This window comes from Indicator indicator, chromosome 21 (assembly GCF_027791375.1).
Source record: "Indicator indicator isolate 239-I01 chromosome 21, UM_Iind_1.1, whole genome shotgun sequence".
NCBI lineage: Eukaryota > Metazoa > Chordata > Aves > Piciformes > Indicatoridae > Indicator > Indicator indicator.
In genome coordinates, this window is record NC_072030.1 from 8,984,289 (window position 1) to 9,003,401 (window position 19,113).

The following is a 19,113-nucleotide window of genomic DNA, read 5'->3' on the forward strand; positions in this document are numbered from 1 at the left end:
TTGTCCTAGGGGAGAAATTAATATTTCTTAATGACCTATTAATTGTATTTGTGCTGCATGTTGCCTAAAGTTAATGGCTTTAAAGAAATAATGTAGTTCTTTAAGCCAGGTTTTTGGTCTCATCCTCTTAAAAACGAAATTACTTGAATAAATTAGTATCTATCTTACACTAGACATGAATTAGTTTGAAATGTTTTCTGCTCCCTATTGTCCAAAGTAGTAATGTTCTCTAGCTGTTGCTCTGGTGATGCTTTGTCGCACTGTGGCAGTGCTAATGATAAAATGTTGGTCCATTAGCCAAAATGTAAGCAATTTCGTTGCGTATATTCACACATCAGATGAGAAAGAGGATTCTTTCTTGCTGATGGATTGATGTTTGTTGCCTCACTTAAACAAAACAAAAATAATGAAGCAGTGTTGGCATTGTAGAGATATTTCTGGCTTCCTTGACCAGACATAGAGAACTGGCGAACAAGCTTTAATGAAGGCAGCTTGTGGCACTTAACTTTTGTGTTTGTCACAGCTATTAAGTGGTTTTCCTTTAAGGAAAGTAGCAAAAAACAACAGGGAAACGGGGTGAGGGGGCGAGGAAGGGTGAGTCCTGCATGACTGGCTTACTTTTTCCAGTTTTCTGTGAGGCTTTACATTTATATTGCCCTTGAAGATTTAAACACATTTAAATTCTAAATGTTCAGACCTTGATGTGGTTTGGTTTTTCTGGGGAAATGCAACAAATCTAAGTTGATAGTACCATAGGTGAAGCCTTGCCTTGTCTCATGAGTTCTTTTGTTTGCCACAAACTGGCAACAGATTACTAGCAGATGTCCTATTACCAAACACCAAAGTCACCTTGTTGCTGTATGCTGAGTGTTTTAAATGCCATTTGGTTATCAGAATGGATCAGAATGCACTTTAAAATGTGAAAGCAGATCTACTGAGAGAAATGGATAATGATGAAATCATGTAGCAAACAGAAGGTCCTGCTGAATGAAACGCCCAAGGCTAACTCCCAGATTATGCTTACCTGCTTTTCCTGTCATCAAAAATGGCAATTAGAATTATTACTGCTCTTAACAGCTAGCAGTGTATTCTGCAGCCTGGCATCACCAAGTTCTGCAAACATTTTGCAGAAATGTTATTTGGCTGATGAGTCATCCTCAGAACACAGTATTTTAATGAAATAATGCTTGCCATGTAATAGATAAATCTAAGTTAAAACTGGTGGAAAATTCCTGAGCTGGGGGTGGGGGGGAAATTACACCAAAACATGGTGTTTTTTTTTCCCCAATTCTTTTATTACAGCAGGAGGTAAATGACCGTCACCAGAAAACAAACACCAAATTAGATGCTTCTATTTAGTCCTTCCAGTGGTCCTTCCCTTGAGAGAAAAAAAACCCAAAGCAAGCATTGGTGAACAATTAATACTAAATATAACATTTTTATTGCACCTTGTTTTTTCCCTTTGCTTACAGATTGAGTTATTTTCCTATATTTTCTCATAATCTTCCACCTTCTGTCTACCCTTTATTCTTTACTTTCCACTGCAAGAGTTTAAAATGTTCTTTGTATGGTTTGTTTACCAAGCAAGTCAGTACATGAATCTCGATTCTATATCAGCTGGTTTCTAAAGTACTTCAATTGAGAAGTCCAGATGCAGGAAGAGGAAGGGCTGTTGTCACTTAGGAAGTTAATAGTAGTGCCACTTTACACAACTTTTTCATGGTATTAGTGACCCACCAAGAACTGACATTAATTCTCAAAGTTAAAAACTTTATTTCTGAAGCATTTGCAGTGGAAACTTTCTAACAGCCTGGTGAAAGAAGTTGTTTGTTGAGGCAGGCCTTGTTGGGGAATGTGAGCCTTGAGCAGAATGTGACCACAGAGAAGCTGTGTCTGCTAGAGTTTCCACATTTTACAAATTGGGATCCATGATCCATGTTGCACTTCCTTATCAACACCTACATAGGAACATCATCCAAGTTGTTTAGCCTTTGTGAATTGTCCTCATCAGGTTTTCTAGTATGTTTTGCAGTTACTACTAACTAAAAGGCCAATCGCAGGATTCAACTTTGTCTTGTTTTCTTTAGTAGCAGACAGAACATTCTTAGCTTTAAACTAGGAATTGGTTTCTACAATTTCTATACAACTTACTTTGGAATAACTTATAGCTACCTTGCCAGTTGGAAACACAGCCAGCTGGGACACCTTTTACATTCACTAGGGACTTATCTAATCATAAAGCAATAAATTTCATCCTGTAACACCAGACTAGATCTTTTAATGAACAGGACATTAAATACAAGATCTCAGACAGTTAGCTGATAGAGACTCATGTTCTTTTATGGTTTCAACAAGATCTATGCTGATTTATTTCAGCTGAAGAATTTTGCACTTTTCCCCACTGTGTGGAAAAAGGCTCTTGTGGTTAGCACTATTTTATGGTTGAGGTTAACCTGAGTCCGTGCTGTGAAGATGGCATTAAACCAACAGTTCTGACCTATGTTCATTGCTGCTATAGTCGTATCTAAGCCTCAACATGATGTGATGTTTAGGATCAGGGAAATTTGTGTTTTAGCACAGCGCTGTATGTAGATGTCACACTGCAGCTGCCTGAAGAAATGTCTGCTACAGTGTTCTGGCTGAATATTTTTGGCAAGAAGCCAATAGAACGTAATCCTATTCAGGAAATTGTATAACAAAACCAACACCATAAACCTGGATAGTTGAAAACAGATGAGTAAGAGGTGTGAAGGAGGAAGAGATGTGTTATAAATTCAAAGCATTGCACCTTACACTTAAGCCCATATTATCTTGCAGCTTTTTAAAACTGTATAGGTTGGCAAACATAAGCAATAGGATCCTTTAATGTCTGGATGCCATTTCAGTGGCTGAAAAGTATTTACTTAGATACCCTCCAAGATTTCATAATAGGTGGTCAGGCTGTTGAATTTCAAAAATTGTCAAAGCTATGGCAACCTAAGGAACTGAATCAGTGTCTCTTATGTTGACTGTTTTGAGGTAACAAAAAAAATAAATAATATTAAAAAAAAACAAACAAAAAACAACCAACAAACAAAACCCCTCCCCAAACCAAAAAAGAATCCTTAAAAACTTCTAAACCCCCTTCCTGTCATGGACTGATGCTTTCTGATCTCATCTCCTGAGTAGTGCTACCAATCAAGTGCATAAATTTATACATCTAAATATCTTTTTCTCATGACATTTCCATAGTAAAGTCATTCTGCAGTTGACTTTATGCATGTGATGTTTGTTATTTCAGTAACACAAAGGATTCCAATAGTCCTTTGAGCTCTCACTTTCTCTTCTAGATCTCAGGAGCCAGTAAGGTTTTCATGGAAGTTCTCTGTAGGCCAGAAGGGAATTTAGAAGACACTTTTCTACTGTGTATGATGCAAATACTATAATAAACAGGAAGGTAAACTGAAATGCCTACACAAGGAAATTCATCACTTGTTTCTTTTGATCTTGTGGTATTGGTAATTGATGAGGACTGATCTTGTGTCTGGACAGACGTACTGTGAGCTAGCATTAGCAGAGGCAAATAGAAATTCATGCCCTTTCTTGTCTTGAGCTCTGTAAAAGTAAGTGATTTTATAAAACAAAATTCTTTTTCCTAGTGTGCAGCCTATGTAGGACTGACAAAGGAATAACAAGTTTGATATTTTTCTGACATCTGGTATGAATTTGGCAATTAACAAAGCGGTACCAATAGTCACAATGTGAATCCTGTTTAGTTCTGAACTTGAATAGAAAAGACAATGCAAGGAAGGGTGAAACCACTTGAGCACATTTAAAAAAATTTTCTTACTTGCAGTCCTCCAGTCAAAAAACCCTGAGCAGTTCTGTAATCCTCTCATGTGACCATCAGAGTAAAAGCTGTGGCTTAGTGAACTGCTGGGTGCCTGTTGCAAAATACATTTTGTAGCTTTTATTTGGCCTAAAGAAGCTGTGGATTCTGTGTGTGTGTTGTGCTGATAAAAATTCAAGCTGTAAATTAAGCTGTAAATCATGTTACAGCTGGAGCCTAGAATCCTATCTGAAGCCAGCTTCTAGACTGGAAATCTTCCAAATTATGGAACTGCATTTCATTTCTACCTATTGTGCCATTAACCTATAGAAGTACAATGAAACAACATTCTTCCTGCTTCAGACAACTCACATTAACTTCAAGCTGTCATCCAAAGTTTTTGTACAGTTACAGCAATATTTCCAGCTGCATGTTTGCCTCTAACATCCTAATGTTTCTTTTCACTCCAGCTTTTTCTGGTAACACATTCAGTGGCCCAGTACTTTTCATCTAACCAGAATCTCAGTGCAACAGGTATTCCATATTACAACTACCAAAGTATTTTCCTTGGCTTTTTCTTTTGGACTAACTTTTGGTTCTTTAGGCTCAAAGTGATAGAGTAAGTCTATAAAAGTGAACATTACTTTATGCTTTAAACTTGCTTTGATTTATTAAATCCCTTTGCTAGTGCCCAAACTGGTTTTGGTTGTCTCAGTTACTGAGAATTCACTCATCTGTGTGAACCATCCAGAGTCAAACCTAGATCCCTCAGGCCTTTCTTCATTTATACAAATAACTCTCACTTACACTGTGTTTGTATTGACAGCAATGTCTGATGGGGCAGTGGTCATTGTTTTTATGTAAGATCTCCAAATTTCATCGCAGACTTCAGGAAGCTTTTCCATAGGTAGTTACTTTCTCCTTAGCCAGTGTTCAAAGACTGCTGTTCCTTTGGTGTATCTGGGCTGTCTTCTGCCTGTTGTGCTAGGTATGATGTCAAATGGAAAAAGAAGATATCTCAGGAAGACAAAGACACTTAATATTTAGATGTAAATGCTAAGGTTTTGGTGGTCTAGGTCTGATGCAAATAACAAGTCAGATCTGTTGAGTCTGAATAGTTAACATTCATGAACTATTCAAGTTTCATGCATGAAATATGGACTTATTTCTGCTTAATCTTAACATGTTGAAGAATGTTCTGAATAGTGTTGAACTTCTTAATGCCTGTCTGTGTCAAACACTGAGATGTTTTGATTTGTGGCTTCATGAAAGTGTGCCAAGAGAAGTATTTGTTGTTTGTTCCCAGAGAAATGCAAGTTTTAATTAATAGTATCTTTAAATTGCTATTTAGAGCCACAGATTGTGAAAATGTAAATTAGGAACTTTTCTCTTTAGCTGATGCAAGCATAGCATACTGAAGCCAATGTTTATATGGAAGGCTTATAATCTAATCATAAATCCTTTTCTGACCTTCTTTTGGAAAATGCAAAGGATAGAAGCCTACCCTCTGGACGATAGGCTGCCATAAGGGGCTGCATTTAAAATGGACTTTACTGCCATATTGTAATTCAGTACTTCTGCACTCTTGACCAGTTTTAAGATGGAAGGTGTTGCACGTGATTTGTTGTGCTGACAACCTTCAAGTATATGTATTCCACTGAACAAAATGCAAGGAATGTGGCTACTACACATCAAAAGAATATGCACATGTGACTCAAATGCATACCATCTAGAATATGGTTGGAACTGCATGTGAGACTCTTAATTTTTTTATGAGTACTAATATTTATTTAAAAAAAAAAAAAAAAGAAAGAAGTTATAAGTTGCCTGAAGTTTATTCTTTAAAATATTAGTTTCATCAGTTCTAAGACCAGGAGTGCTCCATGAAGGACCAAAGACTTACATATAAATTCCTGAATCTCATACTGGGTGAGCTGTACTGGCTGCTGAAATAACTTTTGGCTCTAATCCAGTACTTCATCTGTGGGGTTCCTTTTGTATTACTTAGATATTTTTTTCTAAGTGTCTTTTTGTAAACGGAAAGAAAAGTCTTCTGGAAGTATTAATAATGTTGCTTACTTTTAATAGACATTCTTGCAACATGGACCAGAGTGATATTCCAGGCCCAACTAAATAAAACCAACCAAACAAAAAACACACTCAAAATTAAAGACTCTTTCAGCTATCCAAAAAAGAAATTAAATTACTAACATAATCCAGGTGTTTTAATGTAAGTTGTTGGCTTGCCTAAGCTGTGGCTGCAGTACCTGATCAAAGAAGGTATTATCTGGAAAATTGCTTCAATACTTTGAATTTGTAGAATCCATATTTCAGCAGAATTACACGATAGCATGTGAATTTGACAGAAGAATATCCTGAGTTTTGTGCATTTACCCTACCCACTGGCTGCAGGACAGCTGGCCAAATCTCATCTTTAAAAAGACTGGGATAATGTTGATTGGGAAATGGAACAATTATACAAACTGATATGAACAGTGTTGTCCTTCAAGAATGTCTGTCTTACTTAGCATTAAATCAGTAAAGCAGAATCATCCAGATTCTTTAGAATTTCTGGTTGAACAATAAACTGAGCGTAACCATCAATTCAGATTCAAAAGGACAATTACTTTGTTTCATTCTCTCTGATTTCTGTCTTGAGTTTATAGTCACTTCTGAGGTTCTATTCCTTAACTCAGTAGTGGTTTTTATTACTTGTTCTTACTGTAACATAATGCTCTTGAATGCCCCACTTTCCATTCCTCTGAAAGAAAACCCCAAGCCTCCAAAATGAATATTCCTTATCATAAGCCTAAAAATCTGCAATACTTTTTCTCTTATTCCTGTAAGACAGAGGATGATTATTTCTTTCAAATTCTATCTAGGTGAATAGTTCTCTAATGAGCTATTGAAGGATGGAATTTTCCACCTATTTACTAAATTTTTCTGAGACATCAGAGAACAGAGAGACAACATAGGTGATACAGTTGATGCTGGATTTCATTGGCACTTGGTCTGCAAAGTCTTTCTAGGAGTTTACTCTCCAAAGGCTCTTCATTCCTGTTGTGCATAAGGAGAAGATCTATTCAGGTATTAAACATTGATTAAGACAGAAAGAACAAAGAATAGGAAGAAATTAGTAGTTTCCAAAAAGAAGACAGTTATGAGTAGAGCACACTGTGATCTGTGTTGCTCAGCATGTGTAGACATGATCAGAGAAGCATGTAAATAGTGAGGATACCATATTCACAACAGTAGTTTCTAAAGATAGCTGCAAAAGATTGGAGAAGCTGTGAACATGAATGATAAGTTCACGAAACAGCAAAACATGAGGTAGCCCACGCTTAGAAAGACCTACAAAACTACATCTACTTCAATAGAAGTACAGAGTTCCTGTCATGTGAGGAGAGGCTGCATATCTGAGACTTAGAGTGGCCAAGAGCTGTCAAAGAAGGAGTATGATGGGCCTAAACAATCACAGATGAAAAGGTGACTGCAAAATGATTGTTCACACTTCTTTGGAATATGAAGAAGTACAGGTTCAAAGAGGGATTAATTTGTGAATTTTTAAGTGCTTACAGAGCTAGTGTAAGCAATTGCTTGGTTGCAACCTCCAACACAGAAATTCTTTAAGTCATTAAATGTGTTGAAATTTTGCCAGGTAAAGCCTGGGAAAAAAAAGACTATTCTTGTCCCTAAATGTTCAGAGCTAGACAGTATTGGAAACAGGATATAGAGGATATTCAGCTGCATCAGTTTTCAGTTGACATAGTCCAGTGATTTGTACTGCTAAAGGCAGGAACAACAGCACTAAGAAATGGGTTAAGAAACCCAGGATTTTTAGATGTCACAAATTATTTCAGGTTTACTAATTTTTCCTTTGAATATTAAAAGATTCAGAGACTGAGTGGGCTGCAGTCTCTGGAAATCTGTTTCAAATGTTTAACACCCAGAAATGAAGATACTTGAAGTTGCTTAGGGACAGGGTTGTCATTGGGTGGTGGACATATGACAGCTTTGCAAAGAACAGAACATAATGCTTCTCTCAGAGTGACTGTAGACATGCCACTAGCAAAGGACCATATGTTGCATCTTTTACTCGTACTGGTGAATTGCTGGTCACATGTGATTCACTTGAGATAGATAAACTGAGAGTTTTACAGCAAATAAATAGTGCAGTGTAATGCTGCCAGAAAAAAATAAATCACACCAGTGCATAAAAATAACTAATAAAACAGCATAGCAGAGATCAATTAAAATATAAAGTGATTTTTGATGTTTTGAATAGAAAAACATGTTGGAAGGACAAATAGACAAGCCTAGTAAACACTGAGAATGGAAAAATGCCATCTGGAAACAAAAAATACAGATATAAATTTTGTAGCAGCTATATAAGGGGAATGGTAAATGTCTTACAAGGCACGAATCTGGTGATGGAGAAGACAACATGCAGCATGTGCCCCTGTCGCTTGCATGTTGCTTTTGTACATCAGTTTCCTTTACATAATTTAATGTTCCTGCTAGCTCTATTCTGTTCCCTTTGCATGAGGTGTTTTCTTATTGCTTTATGTGCAGTAAGATCTTAATCTGGAAGACAAGATCCAGTTCTGTTTTCAGCTTGAAATAGTACACACTCTTGTCTCCTGTACTGTTTCATTTCTTCCTTTCAGTGCTAAGTGAAACATTCTGAAAGGATGCTTCATGGGTGTTGGTTATCCAAATGCCATGGAATGTCTGTGAATTGGGCAACACATTCTCTCTCCTCTGGAGACTGCAGTATGGTGATATGGGTTGAATTTCACTGTAGTTGATGCTTGGAGCAGTCTTTGCCAAGCAGTGAAAAACGAGGCATTCCACATAACCTAAATGAACTGATGATTCATAAAAATGTCACAAAGGGTGATGTGTAACAGAACTAGTGTAAACTTAACAGTGGTTATTTTTAAATGAGGGATGGGAAAGATGACAGGGAGTAAAAGAAAGAGAGCAGATATGGACCCAAAGAAGGCAAGGGAGAGAGGAAGAATAGCATGGAAGAGAGAAAATGCCAGAGGAGTAAAGATCCTGATAATGTATAACAATGAAAAAGCAATTTTTTTGCTTGTCTTCCTCCACCCCATTTTTCATCTATTCAGTTTTGTTTCCCATTTTCCTCCTCTCCAATTTTTGCGTTCTTCTACAACATCCATATAACAAATCCCTTACTTTGAAACCCAGCTCCAGAATATGTGAAGGCATCTCTACAATACCGGTGTATATCTTTTTATGAGTTATTAACAAGTTTTAAGATTGGTTTAAATTTAGTGGGAGAGATGATTAGAGACAACAGATACCAAAGACTATGACCTTTACCTTCAAAATACAGAAAGCTACTTCCTGAGTGCCTCTGGAATTTTCTATCATATCTCCAAACAAAAGATGTGATCATTGTGGGTGGAGACGGAAGAAATAATAGAAGAAAGTCTACTCAAATTAGATAATAATGAAGATTATGTCTTCACAAACCTACAGGATTTTAGCTAAGAATCTGAATAGAATGCAATTAAAACAATGTTAACATTTAAATTTTTTTCCACTGACTTATAACAAGCTGTAAGAAACTTGCTAATGTAAAATGGGACGTACACACTGTTGCTGATGTTTAGCTACTGCTTTCTTCAAGTACCCTCTTGCTACTAAAAATGTTTTAGCCCATATCAAAATGCACCAATAAAATGTTCTTAAATGCAGCTTTCTTTCTATCATTTTCCTTCCCTGAACTGTAATGATAGGTGAGAAATACTAATTGAATTACTTCCTCACCAAACACTTTAATGCAAGATAAGCGGCACCTGTATGTACTAGTTTGTGAGGTTAATATTTCCTTAGCACTGGTTGAAATGGTGTCTTATTACAGGAGTGTAGTTGGGGGCAATCCATATGGAATCCTGTGATACACTAAAATTGTATTAAGAAATTACTGTTTCCATTATCTACAGTGAAACAGAAGTGAAATAATTTGCATAGCATGACGTAGCAGATCATCATCAAGACAAGGACAAAATCAGATACCTAGTTTAATGACCTGGGTAGTAGATTGTACTGCCTCAAGCTTAAACACCTGAAATAGAACTTTCAAAAACACTGCTGTGATTTAAGAGAATAAATTTCATAGACCTTGTGCTCCCCTAGAATTTAAATATTAGGAAAGAGAACCATTTAGGATTTTTATCATCTAAGTTTCTCCCTGACTATAATATGAAGTTGGCAGCATTTCTTTTCTCCTGTTGCTCCTTTTCTTGTTTTTGTTCCAATTAAATTATAAAAGTGGACTGCTTATGTATTTGAATGATATGTTGCACATAGGGGTCTTGTCTGGATTGTAATAATATGCAATAAGTTAAAATGACAAACCCTACCAATTTCTAAAGGACATACACTTGGATACCTCCACCTTTGTATAAACTCATAAAAGAAGATATCTAAAAAGACCATTCCAGAATATTAATGCCAGGGTGTTTTTAATGTATAACAGCATCTAGAAGTTTTGCTGTAAAGTCAGTTTCAACACTAGCTTCAGTAAAATCAAGGCTCAGATGAGAAGACAGAGGACTACTGTTCTGGTATTGAGTGCAGCTTTGATAGTACGAGAATGTAGTTCTAAATGAAATTATATTTTAAATGTGATTGGAAAACTGTTGGGAGTAATGGGCTAATAAACTATTAATAGTTACTGTAATAAAAGTTTAATCAATTATGTGCTGTTATAAGCAACCCATTAGGCCTGTGAGACACATTAGCCATCTCTTTTCAAACCTTTACGTTACTTATGGCTATGCTGACAGTTGTTAGTAACATACAGTTCATATTTGTTTATAAAAGCAATTGTTTATTAATATTTTATAAACTTCCATGTAAAATATGACTTGCTAATAGTTGTTACTTGTCCCTTATCTGGATTGATTTCATTTATGTTTTGCTGTAACTTGAGAAGTCCAAGGCTAAGTCTCAGATTCTGCCTAAACTGTCAAGGCTGAAGAATTTGTGTTTTGTGGCTGCAGGCAGAGTTTACAAAGATGAAAGTAAGTCTAGATAACACTATTAATTAAAGTCTCCAGTGGTATGCACTTACTGCTGCTGGTCGCTACCAGATATGAAGGTGTAACAATGAAGTACAAAGACAGGAAGTAGGGAAATAAATGATGCTGTAGACAAATGTTCATTGCAGACCACATTGGATAATTGACTTATGTGAGGGAGCTGCACCAGTATAATCTGTTGATATTTTGTCTGTTCATTGACAGGTTTGTCTAGCAAACATTCCTGTATTACTAATATTTTTTTCTTAAAATGTAAATGTCTGCTCTCTTTCCCATTCAAATGCCTTGTGTTTTATTTTCTGATTTCCAAATGGGATCTGCTGGGCTAGCCTCTTTCAGTACCACTGGCCACAATATCAATTAGTTTTTAGAGAGGCTCAGAAGATTGAGGCAGCAGTTTTTGAGCTTCATTGGCACACTGGGTTTGTGTGTGTTTGAGTATCCATAGTTTTTACTGTTTCTATGGGACAACCAACTGATGGGAAGAAGTCATTCTGCTTTTTGGCAGGACAGTTGCCTGCCTTCTGTTGAATCTTGCTTGTAATTACTTTAAAAATACCAACACCAAGCCCTAAGACTAATCATGACTTCTATTAGGATATTGAAATGTACATTCAAGATAATTTTAAGTTTGAATGCCCACATGTGTGCTTCAGAGTAGTAACTCCTGCTATCTGCTGTGTTTTCTGACACAGGATAACCCTAGCGTGATGATCAGCTTTCGAGGGTGGCTACATACTACAAAATGACCCACGGCATTTGTTACTTCTTACTTTCACTGGACCGTAAGTACTTGAAATTATTTTAGCATGATAATTAACAGATGTCTCATTGTGCCTACTACTGGTCATGCTAATGTCACAGTTCTGCTTTGAGATTGCCAAAAGAAAACGATCTCGTTTGGTATGAAAGTCCCTGTCTAATAGGAGTGGAAGAGATTTGTCTGTTGTGTGCCTTCTCTCAAATCAGTATTATTTCATATAGAGAGGCATTTGTCTTTTTTAGTGTTTCCAGAGGTGCACGTGAAATATGAGGCGAGTAGAGGAAAGCGGCGTAGATGCGCTGAACTACACTGGGTCCCCGATACTAATTCTGGGACAGGGTTTGCTCTGATAGAGGGTGTTCCTGTGGAAGTGGGGGAGGCGATGGGTGGGTGCTGGTGTGGATGCCAGCAACAATTACCGGTTAATAATATAACCTCCTTAGGGAGGGGATATGAAAACAGGCTAAAAGCTAAACATACTGTAATAGTGGGTGGTCGCTGGGTATCTGGAGCAGTGGAACCGACGGCCGAGGAGCCAAAGGCATGTCTCTGGTTTCACCCCTTCAGGCAAATGGAGACTGTGTGTGAGCGTGTGCCCTAATGACACCGGCTGCGCGCTACGGCCGAGCAGCAGAGCGTGCACCTAGCAGCAAACGCCAACTGGTTGATGCTTCTTCCTAGCTGGGCTGGGAATCCTTCGCAGCCAGCTACAGGAACAGCAAGGGAGGCCGCCGACCCCGCCTCCGGCCGGCGGGCAGCACGGCGGGGCCCAGCGCCGTGTGTGTGTGTGTGTGCGCGACGAGCAGGTGGGCCCCGCGGTAACCCCGCCCCGCGCGGGTCCCCTTCGGCCATACGGTGATGGCAGCAACCTCCGCGCCGGAGCAAGCTCTTCATTGGAGCAGAGGGCTGTCAATCCGCGGTCGAGCAAGCCCTACTCTCCGGCAAGCTGCTCCCAAGGTCTGATTCGGGAGCTGTGGCCGGTTGCGATGGGAAGCGGTGGCGGCGGAGGGAGCAAAGTTTGCCACTCTTGGGCACTTGGCTGCTCGCGCCCTTGATGTCCGTGGCGGGAGCCGGTGCCTGAGAGCGGCGGGCTCGCAAGCGGCACATTGCTGGCGGCAGTGCTGTCGCAAAGTTTCAACAATTTTAATGTACTACAATCCAGGATTCTAATTATCAGCCCTCCCCACCCCCACCTCTCCTTCTAGGTAGGCGACAATTTTATTATTTTTAAAAAAACTATTCTGTGGATTGGAGAACTTTTTGCATGGAAATTTACTGACTTCTGAGTGGCGTCTCCGGTTCGGGAAAAGGGGGGAAAGGATTAATTTTCATCGCAGTTTATTTTTGTTTTCTGGATCACAGGATTTTTGGAGCTATATGGAGGGATGTCAGGATGGTGTGCACCAGGAAAACCAAAACTTTAGTGTCCACTTGCGTGATTTTGAGTGGAATGACTAACATCGTCTGTCTCCTGTACGTGGGCTGGGTCACCAACTACATTGCCAGTGTTTATGTGAAAGTGCAGGAGCCGATCTCAGAAAAAAAGTTAGAGGAAGACAAAGGGGACACTTTAAGGATTATAGAAAGGCTGGACCATTTGGAAAATGTCATCAAGCAGCACATCCAAGGTACCACTTTTATCCCTCGCTTGCTTTCCCTCTCCTCCCCACCCCGCCGCTTGCGGTGTGCAGTTTCCATCCCCTCCCGCCGCGTTTGTTTTGCTGTGCGTGTGACATTCTTGTCGCGATCGGGGAGAGCCGTTTCTCAGCCTCCAAGAGCCGGGGGCTGCGCGGAGGCTGCGGTGCGTGTGGGAGTCCTGGGCGGTCCTCGCCGGGTGCCTGGCTAGAGGAGCGGCGGAGGTGGGCGACGGGAGGGGGACCTGCCCTGCTCCCCTCCCTCCTCCCGGGGCCGCCAGCGGCGGGAAGTCGCCTCTGGGCCGCGGAGGGAACACCGTGGGCGGTGGTGCGTGGCAGCGCGGCTGGGGGCTTGGTGCCGGGGCGAGCCGGGCGGCGAGGTCTCTGAGGAGGCTCGGCTCGGGCGCTGGGCAGCGGCGGAAGCCCCGGCGGGCTGGGCTTGGCCTGGTGCTACAATAATTCTGAGCTCCGCTCCGTGGCTGTCTGTGCGTTGCTGAAGTAGGGGGTCCGCGGGAGGGCTCTGTGCGAAGGGCACCAGAGCCTCTTCCCATCTTGCTGGTATCGTTATTGTGTTGTATTTATCATTTTTATTCTCCAAAAAGGGTTGCTGCGAGGGGGATTTTTGTTTTCTCCCTGTAAACCTGACCGTTCTAATCCATGCCGAGAGTCTGTGCTTGCCCGGGTGTTCTCAAGGTTTTCCCTTGGTGCTGCTGTAGTGTTGGAAGCCTCTTGGGATTATAACTGGGGCAGTTTCTCATTTGTGTAATGCCTTTTTAATTTGATCTTTTTTTAATGTGAGCTCTGTGAGAAGCGTTGAATTGGGCAAGCGGTGGGAAAAAAAGGATTATTTCCTGGGAGTTTTAGATTTTGCATGACTTGGCTTTGCTGGGTCATCCTGAGTGTCTTCCTTTATATTTGCATCTTCTGCATGGTATCGTACAATCTTTCCCCGAGTCTGCTTAAGTGGATTGGGTAGTGAGGAGGCTGAGGGTAGGGGTAGGTGAGAGCTCTTACAAAATCGAGAGGGACCATTTTTCTCTGCCTCTGCATAGCCTCTGCTGAATTTTCAAATCCCAGTTCCGGTCCATCCTAAATCCAAAAAGGAAGAGCAAACCGTCTGGTAAAGGTTACCTATCACCAGTGTAAAGAATCTTGCTCACTTCCAGGCAGGTTTGGCCAACTGGTCTGGGAGTACAAAGAAAGGTGGAACAGGCAGGGTGGTCAGTTCTGTGTGAATTTGGCTTCCCCTGCTTGTCGATATTTGTAAGTTTGCAGCACTAGTACAGATCAGCCTCTTTGCTGTAACTTATGTGAATGTTTTTTTCAGAAGTGACATATCACCATTCAGTGTGTAAGTGCCTTCATTTCTCAGATAGTCTGTCATCTTGGGTAAATTAGTAAAATATTACTTTTTGGGAGGGGGAGGATGAGATAGAGCAGCTCCTGCAAGTTTTACATTTTCTCATGCAGTCCTTGAGTTCTTCTTGATCTCTGAAATGGATTTTTAAAAGGAAATATATTTTTGTCTATGTGCCAGTGGAGTGCACTGCAGAAGCAGTATGAAGCAGGCATTTTTCAAAAGGCACTGTTAAAAGTAAGATACATGAAATTAATTGACTTTTCATATGAGGTTGGAGCATAACTCCTTCAGCTTTGGTGGTGTGAAGCTCAAATACTCTTATTTCTTTTCAAGGAAAACAATATCCTTATCAGCCTGTTCCTTTGATCAGTGACTCTCTTCAGATTAATAGAGAAAGGTAGACTTAAATCAGAGGAGAGTATGGTGTGGATTAGAACACAAACTTTTTGTGACTATGCATAAATGAAATGAGAACATATTTTCCTTAACACTTGCATGAAAGTTGAAGACAGTTTTCTAAAAAAAGTGAACAGTTTGGTAATAAGTACTAAAATATATCTGGGGGGGGGGAAACCCCAAAGTTTACAAAGTTCTTGTACCTTATTGAAACCACTTACTCTTTAAGATAAATAAAAGTCACAGATCATTATCTCTGAGTAAATTTTCTGTGCTTTTACTTTCCAAGTCATAGTAACTGAGGTTCGCAAGTAATTCCTGTGGCAGAGATTGCAGAATAAAGTGTTATTTTAATTAGGTTTTGCTTAGCGCTATGAGATGCTATGAATTCTGGGTCATGGTACAAAACTCTGAAGTCACTGGAAAGAATATTCTGAGCTTGACTGAATTTGGGATGAGCTGGAAGGTCAGCTTTGAGAAATTTTGTGATTCATTGGCATAAATTGAGTAAATCAGCTTCCATAATGGTTCTGGATGAGGTTATAAGGGTTATTTCTGGTTCAATATTGAACCTTTCCTTGAACCATTTATCCTTTTTTTTTTTTAGGTTGGAGAGAGGTGTCAGTAGCTCAGATGTTCTGCAGTGCTGAACAGGCATGAAATTAGCATGAGTAATAGAATTGCATTCCGTAGCATGCCCTGCAAGTACCAGAGAGCTTTAACTGCTGCATTTTACACATGGGGTTAGGTTAATATTTCATTTTAATTTGTTTTCTGATTGAATTGTTTAATTATATGCCACCTGGGAATTCCTTTAGCATGTAAATTGCAATCTATTTTATCAAGTGTCCTGGAAATGAGAAGGAATGAGAGGTGCCTTCATGTAAAAGGCTTTTTTAGAGTATATATTTTTTAAAAAAGTAACTTCGATGGCAAGAAAAGTATCAGACTAAAAGGAACTTTCCAGATAAGAGAAGCTCAGAAATAATGAGAGCATGTGTGCTTCATGTTCAGAAAGAACAATATGGAAGGGGAAATATTGGTGCCAGTATTGGCCAAGCATGGAAAAGTTAGAATGCAGAAGTGTACACCTGCCATACTGCTCGTCTTACACCACTGTGTATTCACACAAGTATTGAAGTATAATAATTTCTTTGCACACTTTTCCTCAATGCTGGAAATGGAATAAGAGCATGTGTGTCTGCTGTGTCTATATGGTAGTTTTCTGCTTCCTTCTTTCCTAACTGTGTTAATTTATGTCATGTACCCTATGGGTGTGTTATACAAGAGTTGCACGTGTGTATACTAACTTCTGTGGTGGGCAGCATGGGGCAGGACTGGAGGCATTGCATGCTAGTTGGGCGATAGAGACCACAGAAAATTGTTTTGTGGAGTGGAAGCAGGATGCTTGAACCCTGAGCTTGAGCATGGAGTCATGAATTCTTGTCTAGTTTACAAGATGGGTTTGGTTAAATCATGTTACAATGACGATGACCTGTATGCTTTTCTATGGTAGCATGTGACTGTGACTGTAATGTTAATGACACCTGTGTACTACCTGGCTAGTACTAAAAAGATTGCTCTCCCTTGCCCTCCCAAAATCTGTAGTGGGAGGCATATCTTTTATGCTGGTAAGATACTCACTGAGAGAAACTTACAGCTTCTATTTCCTTTAGAGTTTGCAAACAAGGTGATGTTTTTTTTTTGTGCGTGTGAAAGAAACTGAGGAAAAAGACTGTATGGATAGGTTTATGCAAAATGCAGTTCTTTGTCATGTCTAATGAAGATGTGTGGTACATGTATAATCTAGTACTCGTGAGAACTTAGTGAATGGGGCATTAAGTATCTGTGATTCCAACCTAGGATTTGAAATCAGTTTTTCTCATTTTTATTTGAAAACACTGTGTACTGGTTCCATAAAAAAACCCAAACCCTCTCATTGTATTAAAATCAATACAATAGTTCTTCAAATAGATTACTACATGTTGTTCATCTTAATAATGTATCTTGCATTTGCTCTGTCACTAAATAGCTGTCGAAGTTGCTTGTGCAGTTGGAAGATCATGTCAACAAGTAGGCTGCTTTCATCAGATATTTAGTTTGTAACAATGACAAAGGCAAAAACAGTAGCAAGAAGAGAACAGTTCATTGCTTTCTTCAGCTAGTTTTAGACTGTTGTAAGTGATGAGTTGAACCTTATTCTTGAAAAGCTATGCTGATACCACTTAAAACACCTTGTGTACTGTCCTGCTTATTATGCAATGTTGTTTTAATATTTTCTCGACTGTCCTAGTTCTAATCAGATGATGTTCACATTCCAGCATTATTTACAAAAATTAAGGATTATGAAGTCTGTGAAATCAACTTACTTCCTTGCCCTCTCTGCCCATGGGGAAAATTTGTAAGAGAGGGAGATGTATTATCTCTCAGCTGGCTGCTTAGAATATTTAGCTTTGTGTGTTTACTTCAGCTAACGTTTCCTGTCCTGTAGACGGATATCTAATCACTCCTTGCAATCACTTGAGGGAGGGAGACATCTCCAGTGTATGATTCATTCCCTGTGTCTTGAACAGGTGTTAGGGTGGAATAATTTGCTTTCAGAAATTACATAGTTTGAGTCTGGAAACCAAGTCATCCCAGAATATTCATTTTAGCCATCTAAAGGTTTGGGTAGGAAAATTCCATATTTAAAATCTACCATTTATTTATTTATCTCAAACATGAAGAATAATGTAGTATATAAATCTCTAGTTTGTGGTAGCTATCCTTTTCAGCCTGGCTAGCTAGCTGGGTTCCACAACATCAGGCTAACTAGAATTCACAAGGCCATTCTACCATGTCTGTTACTCTTGTGGTACTTTACTTTGGGGAATAATTAATTGTTAAATCCTCCCACCTTATTTCCTTCCCTCAACTTCAAAAGCAATTAGTCATGTTTATCACTTGCTGCAGTGTATTTATTCTACTGAGAACCAAATCAGCAGTAGACAGCCCTGGGAACACAGCTCTTGCTCCAGAGGGCCCTGTATTCATAGTCTGTACAGGCAGAGTTGCTATCCCAGTGTAACTAACTGCAAGAGAAGGAATTACTTGGATATGTAGGACATGCAGGATTAATCCCATTATTTTTTCTCTTTAGGCTGTGACTTCTCAAGTAATTCTAGATTGCTGCATGTCAGTGCAGATTAATTGAATTTAACTTTCATTTGCTTCCATGCTTAGGAATGGAGTGCTAATGAAAACCTTAATAGAGAGATTTCAGCTAGAAGACTTAAATTGCTGAAAATTTCAAGCATTACTGGAGGTGCAGGCATTTGAAGGACTGTCTACTGATGACTTAATGATGTTGATTGACTACAACTTCATAATTTTTAATAATAATAATAATGATGTTATTGTTAACTTTTTTGTATTTTCTATATTTTTAGTTCTCTTCTAATTTTATTCTTCCTTGGTGGTTCTTCCACTGAGGATTTTCTTGACTATGGTTAGGACACAGTTACCAAAACTGAGGACTGGTTGTTCTAGGAAGGGAGTTGACCTGAATTTTGTCTCCTTCAATCTAGACAGTTTCCATAATTCATGTGGTGAAAGTCTTCAATGAAAAGTTAAAATGTGAATCGGGAGCTGAGGCTGAAAACTGGGACTTTAATGCCCTCTACAAGTTCTCTTATTGCTTGGCGAAAGTATTTTGCCTTTTCTCTCTGAAAAAGTTTGGTTTAGTTGCCGTTTGTTATCTCTGCATAATGACGCAGCTTCAGTGGAAAATGAGGATCGTGTACTATAATCTTTGAGCAGATAGATGATTTATGGGTTGTGTAGAGTTGAAGAAAGCTGTTCTGCTTAAGGTTCTGTACTCAGCTCAGTGCTTCATTCATCCTGGCTAGGTGTCACTTTGGAAAATGTTGCTCAGGTTGACACAAGCACCCTGCAGCTGGTGATTCAAACTTCCGTCTTTAGACTTTCTGCAAGGTTGTTATGCCCAATTTAGTACTAAGGGATGACTTTAGCTACATGTCCAAAGTACAGGTAAATGAAAAGAAATATAAAGTGAGATCTCTGTATAGCTGTTGGGA

General features: G+C 39.2%; 1 protein-coding gene across 2 annotated transcripts in view; it reads left to right on the forward strand.

The window, feature by feature from the left end:
• The first annotated feature begins 13,040 nt into the window (after positions 1-13,040).
• Positions 13,041-19,113, forward strand: part of GALNT18 (polypeptide N-acetylgalactosaminyltransferase 18) — a 175,393-nt gene continuing 169,320 nt past the window's right edge. For both annotated transcript variants that reach the window (XM_054390463.1, XM_054390464.1), the window contains exon 1: positions 13,041-13,275. In XM_054390463.1, coding sequence (XP_054246438.1) covers positions 13,041-13,275 — 235 coding nt within the window. The remainder of the gene's footprint in view (positions 13,276-19,113) is intronic.